Source organism: Etheostoma spectabile, unplaced genomic scaffold (genome assembly GCF_008692095.1).
Source record: "Etheostoma spectabile isolate EspeVRDwgs_2016 unplaced genomic scaffold, UIUC_Espe_1.0 scaffold314, whole genome shotgun sequence".
In the NCBI taxonomy this organism is placed as follows: domain Eukaryota; kingdom Metazoa; phylum Chordata; class Actinopteri; order Perciformes; family Percidae; genus Etheostoma; species Etheostoma spectabile.
Genome location: NW_022605583.1, coordinates 1,449,273 through 1,455,879, shown reverse-complemented (window position 1 = coordinate 1,455,879; position 6,607 = coordinate 1,449,273). Strand labels below are relative to the sequence as shown.

At 40.8% G+C, this 6,607-nt stretch overlaps 1 protein-coding gene across 1 annotated transcript in view; it reads left to right on the top strand.

Annotated features, from left to right (window-relative positions):
* The window catches only part of LOC116686089 (attractin-like), a 124,644-nt gene that overhangs the window by 53,301 nt on the left and 64,736 nt on the right, over nucleotides 1-6,607 (top strand). The window contains exon 14 of the mRNA XM_032511021.1: nucleotides 3,057-3,135. Within this exon, the coding sequence (XP_032366912.1) occupies nucleotides 3,057-3,135 (79 nt within the window). The remainder of the gene's footprint in view (nucleotides 1-3,056; nucleotides 3,136-6,607) is intronic.

Sequence of the window (6,607 nt, the reverse complement as noted above, 5' to 3'; positions counted from 1 at the left end):
TCTGGTAGATTTCATTAACACAATCTCTCCATTTTTCCAGAGTAGGGGGATCAGGGAGGAGCCTAAAGCTGACTTTTTTCTTTAAGTTCAAAAATGGTTGGCAACAGCCACTAAGGATCTCAATGCTCAGAAGCCAAAGCAGCTGGAAAAAATTAGCAATGCAATATATTATTATTATTATTATTATTATTGCACTGTCAAATCCAATTCTGCTCTCTTAAGTCGGGGCCTGTGCACTCCCAAATGTTGACTTGCAGATTGAGTAGGTAGCACTCGGAATTAGTTTAGTGCTCCGTCATCGATTTACTTTCAAATATGTCTTTACCTAGTTCTTTTTGTCCATCGTTTTGACTTTAGCTGGCGCTTTCTAATCTCTCGTCTGTCTTTCACCATTACTGTCAATTTCCCTCTGTCCCTTTTTTTGTCTTTCCCTCTCTTCTTCCTCCCGTCCTTTGTCTGCCTCTCCGTTTCCCTCCCACCCCGCTGGGCAGGGAGGCCCTTTGATGCAGGGCTGATATCTATTCACGCGGGTCATTCATCAGCACGGTGTCGCTCTTTAAGCAGCGAGCAGGAAGCCAGATCAATAAGATGGCTGAATGGATGGATCTCTTAAGATTCCTCCTCCAGCCTGGAGAGATAAGGCATTTTTTTTTTTTTTTTTTTTGAATGGATGGTAGTTTAAACAGTCTCACAGGGTGGGCGGGTTCGATGAATAAAGATCTGAACACATCACAGCTGGTACTAAAATTGGCAAAGGCATTTAGATTGAAAATATGGTCAAACTTTGGAAAATGTGCGAGGGGTCTCCCTGGAAGCCCCATATGTCTAAAGAAGTTATGCTTCAACTTAAATCCTATTCCAACCCTGGAAAGATCCTATTCCTGTAATCCTAAACAAAAGAAGAAAAGGGATTTTATTCTCCACTTTTCCTGATGTCTTGTGTGCACATAAACAGCCATATTGGCAGTGATGACTTGAATGTCTCTTTAGTAGGCAACACTTGTTTATCTACAGCGCTATACTATATACTGTATACATGCATGGTGTACTTTCATAACTTCAAGTAGAACCCAATTAAAATCATTTGTATTGTTAACCTTTTTTCTTCCTCCACATTCAGTATGTGTGAGTAATGTGAAGAACGGTGTTGATTATATAAATAGTAAATTAGATCATAAATATTACAGCGTGCCGCTGCTCAGATTAATCTCCCCTCAGCTGCATTGACAAGGATCACAGACAGCACTGAGTTTGTATGATGGGGATGCATATTCTGCTTTAGTTTGTTTAAAATGTAAAATGTGGCTCATTAGTCTGTAAAACCCTAAATAAACATATAGTTAAAGCTTAGTTTAAACATACATATATTTTGTCTCATTGAGACCTTATAATTTAGTGTCCCAGTGTGAGACTTTGTGTTCACACATCAGAATTGAGTCTCCCTCAATGACAGAAATTCGCAAATGTCTACTTTTTACAGTGGATGTTTTTCTACCGGCGGAAAATCTGAGAAGATGTTTAGATCACTGGTGTTTAGGTGCTTTGCCCACTTGCTGTGGACACTTTGCTCATCGGCAGCCAGTTGCCAACACTGACGTGAGCTGAAATGTTGGAAGTCTGGCCCGCAGAGCCACAGGGACGCTGTCAGGAAATCAGCAAACACTCAGGGAAAGAAGTACAGATTGCAGGAGATGTTTTCTCTGATGTATTTGTGCGCACACATACAGACACTCTCTCTCTCTGTTTTTTATTCTTGTGGGTTTTTCTTACCTGTCGTCCTCACAGCTTCCTCCATGCAAGTGTGAAAGCAACACGCACGCACGCACGCACACGCACGCACACTCAGTGACACTTGTAACTTAGCAACCTCTCCAAGACATGTCGCCCTTGCCTTCATCGCCTTAAGGTGATTTTTTTTTTCCGAGAGAACAAAGAACTCTGAGAGTTTTTGTGTATTTGCCCAAATGTGGAAAACAATGAAAATTGAGTAGGAAAACGCAACATGAAGTACTCAACCACAAATGTTAAAATGTAAAAAAATAAAATGGGTTTCACAGTGCCAAAAGATCCTAGTCTGGCTATCAGCAGACCGAGCCGAGCTCAGTGGATTGGAGGCTGAGCGCTGGTCTGGGGAGTCTGCTCTGGATTTTATCTGCACAAGAAGCGTGACCAACGGGCATAGTTCAAATGACTCTACGCGATTGGATAGTCCTTCAACCAATCAGACCAATGATCCGGCACCACCCTGGAAACAGGGACCAATAGTCAAACTCTGAAACAGTCTCATTGTGCGGCGTTCCCTTTTAAAATCCAGACCTTAATTAATGGGATTAATTTATCTGGTGTCTCTGAAAGGAACAGACACGGTGAATTCGAGCACTGACCATGTTCAACCAGCCATTTATTACGACAAATACACAAAACAATCACAAGCTGCTATTTAAAGTATAGTGGAATTTATTTAACTTCAAAATGATCAATGGCCAATCCTACTATAATATAAACCTGTCCTCTGCACACATTCTGCATATCCTGAACTTTGACACATCCCTTTCATGTTTTTGCACATCCTATTTTTTTCTTTTTATTAATACTTAGTATATTTATGTATGCACCAACCACTGAGGAAAATTCCTTGTTCGTGTTACTTGGCAATTTATCCTTTTCTGATTAAATATATAATGTGTATGTATGCATGTATGTATAACTTATTATCTTTATTAATTGGTTAATGGTAATGTTGGCTGCTGTGGGATGTACAGTAGAGACAGGACACACTGCAGATATGCGTTAAAGCAACATTCAAAGCCGGACTCACCATAGCTCATGACATGTGGTCCACATTAAATAATGATACAGAGCAATGTGATCACCTCTTCTGCCAAGCGCTGTCAGACCAAAACACACATGATTCATTTTCATCCAAGTATGGCAGAAAGTGAGACACATGGCCATGCACTTGTTAGCTTCAAACGCTCCCCGAACTCCTCCGCTCCATCAGTCAGTCTCTTTCTCCCTTTTTGATTGGTGTCTTCCTCTCCACCGTCTGTCCACAGCTGCTTCCTGTCCCTGCTCCTCGTGGCCGCCGTGGTTTGGAAGATCAAACAAAGCTGCTGGGCGTCACGGCGACGAGAGGTAAGCCATAGACTCAAGCTGACAACTGATATAGATTTTGGCTACTCTGGTAGGTAACTTACCAAAGCACAGCTGCCCTGTATATACATTTAGCCCGATATTAAGGTACTCAGAGGTACTTTGTGGGAATGGATCCTACAACATTGCAACATGTATCTCTGCTAGAAAGATCCAATATAATTTTTTATCGTTGGTAAGGTATGCTGAATTACTCTGATGGGTTTACTTTTCCATGTATGTTCTCAAATCACCAAGGTTTATGATCAGAACAGTTTTAAATTGAGAACAGTTTTTGTCTCGTCCAAGATAAATTTTTACTTCAAGCTGCAAGATGCCCTGTGTGGTTTCCTTTCTTCCAGCTGTTAGTTGTGGAGAAAATCAAACACAATAACGGACATGTAGTTAATTATTTTTCTACCCTTAAAACAACTTTTTTTCTTATGGATAGAGAATTGCTTGAAAAGAACAAATGCATTGCAAGTTCTCCACTTACTCATTTCAGTGTTCAGTAGTCTAATAGATTAAGTGCGTAGACTTAGTTTTGTCCAAAGAAACCCAAATGCATATAATTGTAAACAAACCAATCGCATCAACAATTATTGTGTAACATCTTCTTGCTAATAGCTAAGCTACTGTATCAAGACATTGTGCTGGTGTATGTTCTGCCTTGGAGCTGTGCTAAGAAAGTTAGCTAAAAAGTAGACTCATTTGCCAGGAAAACCGTGAAGCTGAAACCAACATTGTAATCCCAGTCACATGGTATCACGTCCTTATGAAACCTCTACAGAGTACTCCAAGTTACTGTATTTTTATGTGGGCGAATGCTGACTTGTTTGTTAGCTAGCTAGCCAGTTTCCTGGTTGCTAAGAATATCACTCAGACTGTCAGATACACCAGAGGCTTGTTTACATGTCTGAAGTTTGAGACTGACCCCATATAACGACTGTTAGATTCTTCTGTTGAAATTCTGCAATAACACAAATTCTTCTTAATCAAAACGTATTCATGTGTGGTGCAATTTGCATGGAAAAGACAAACAAGGTAAACATGCTAGATTCAGATGAGAAGCTGGATGGAGAAGCTGTAACGAGAGAGTTGGAGGTGCATGGGCTGTAGCCCTGCACTAAAGCCTAGTGAAGTAGATTCTATAGTCATGGTTGCTCATGGCACACCACAGCCTTTTGGCCAGTCAATTAATATTTCTCAAAAATTGTAACCCGGGCCGCTGCCAAGGGCTCATGGGGCCTACGTGGGGCACACACTCTTACTGGGTGAGCTAGAGGCCGTCCTCCGGTTTAATAGTTTTGTAATTTAGGCTCCACCTTTGGGCAGAACCAAGTAGCTGTTCCACTGTCTCCGCTAAGCTCAGCCAACTGGCTGCTGGCTCTGGCCTTTTATTGGACAGACTAAATGAGATTGGTACCGAATGTCTCCTCCAGCAAGCGAATAAGCGTACTTCCCAAAACGCTCAACTATTTCTTTTTTAATGGGATGTTTCCCCAAAGCTAGACCAGCGTTCTGCAGTACCTGCTGCCACTGGGAATAATCGGGGGGGGGGGGGGGGGGGGGGGGGGGGGGGGACGGACACAGGAGTGATTTTTCTATCAGTGCAGACAAATGTGTAGTACTAGGTTTTGGAATCAACCAGTAGCATATTAGTCCTATTGATAATTAGTTGAATGATTGTATCCATTTGTGGATGTGGACCCCCGACCGAACAGAGATGAGTCAACATTTTAATTACTGGAGCAAAGACTCTGGGCATTCACTTTGAGTCGTGGGAACAATACATCAAGCCTCAATCTATTCACTTTTGTGTTTTTGGATCCTCATTTGAAGTGCAGCCATTTCCCTGACAGGCTGTACTAGGAGCCTAACACACGCTTTGATCTCGAGCCGGCTTGATTGCTGTGATGTTTTTTTAAGACTACGCAAAGAAAACCTGAAATTACACGAATGGCAGATTATTCAACATACAGCAGCACAAATGGTGAACGGGACAGAGGCAGAGCTCGCATTATTATCTGGCTCTTTCTAAAAGGATTTTATTTATTAAATTGAAAGATTGTGTTATTTAAGCGTCAAATCATTCATTAGAATTGCGCGTGACTTTTCAAATATGTTCCTTCTATATTCAATGCAGCTAAAAAAACAATGACATACAGAACCGTAGACATTTTCATGTGTCACTTTTAATTCAAGCGAGGTAATGTAATCTGAATACTAACTGTCCATAGATGCATAAATGAAGTGCATATTCATTACAAAACCTGCAAATGTGTAAATACTCCAAAGTTCATGGACATCTGTGAAAACCAGAGAACACTCGACATTTCCAAAATTTCCTTTTAGGACATTTCATAATTTCATTTTCATCTGTCAGTTATTGTAAGTACACTACAGTACCCATAATTGTTTGTGTCTGTGGCACAGGCGGGGTGTCTTTCAAGACTCATTGAGTCAACCGAAAAAAATCAACAATTATTTTTAATGGGACTGAACAGCAATCTGCCGAACTGTGGGAGGCATTGCGGGGTTCACAAAGGATTGAAAATGATAGACAATTTTCAGGGTTTTTAACAATTCTGGAAAATTAAAATTAATCAGGAAAAAAACTATTCGTAGGAGAGAAAGATTTATATCAAGATGTCTGTATCACACCTGTGTATCAGGAAACAAGCTTGTAAATTATATTATTTGCACACATTTTAACAATTTAATTATGTCCACTTACAAAGAATAATATACAGGAACATAAATATTGTAGATGCAGTAAAATACATACAATTCAAAATCATGGGCCATTGCCATACAGCAGGTCTTTATTCTATTAAGCATACACCTCTCATTATGGGTATAAGTAACAGTGCCTTTGCCATAAATGGCGGCTGCCAATGATAGCAGACAGAACACAGTACTGTTAGCTGTAGCCTTCTTTTTAAGCATCCCGAGTTGGCAAAGCCCTTTTACAACCAGCCTGTGTGTGTGTCCTAAGTTGCCAAATATGAAAACAAATAGTCGGCACCTATAGCCTAGCTCTGACATGGTGTTAGGACTGGTTGGTATTTAATGGCCTGGTCAAAGAAGCTTCCTCCATGCTAGGCTCAAAGGTGCATGCAACCTCTAACATGAACGCCTCACTGGACTCCTCATTGATCACTACACCTGGTGTGTTAGCAAGCAGGGGTGAGAAGGAGAGTTACTATTGCAGTGCTGAAACTTTGATGGTTTTACACAAGAAGGGGAAAAATGGTTTGATATGTCTTTCAGTATTAGATCCACTATTCTGTCTTCTGTCATAAAGAGTGGATCTAATACTAGAACGGGTGGTCATGTTTCAGTAATCTGTTCTGTAGTGTGATGCAAACATTGAGGGACTTGAGTTGTAGGAAACCAGATAGAAAGGTTGAGTCTAGTAGGAAGAACTTGTAATCTAGTCACACACACACACACACACACACACACACACACA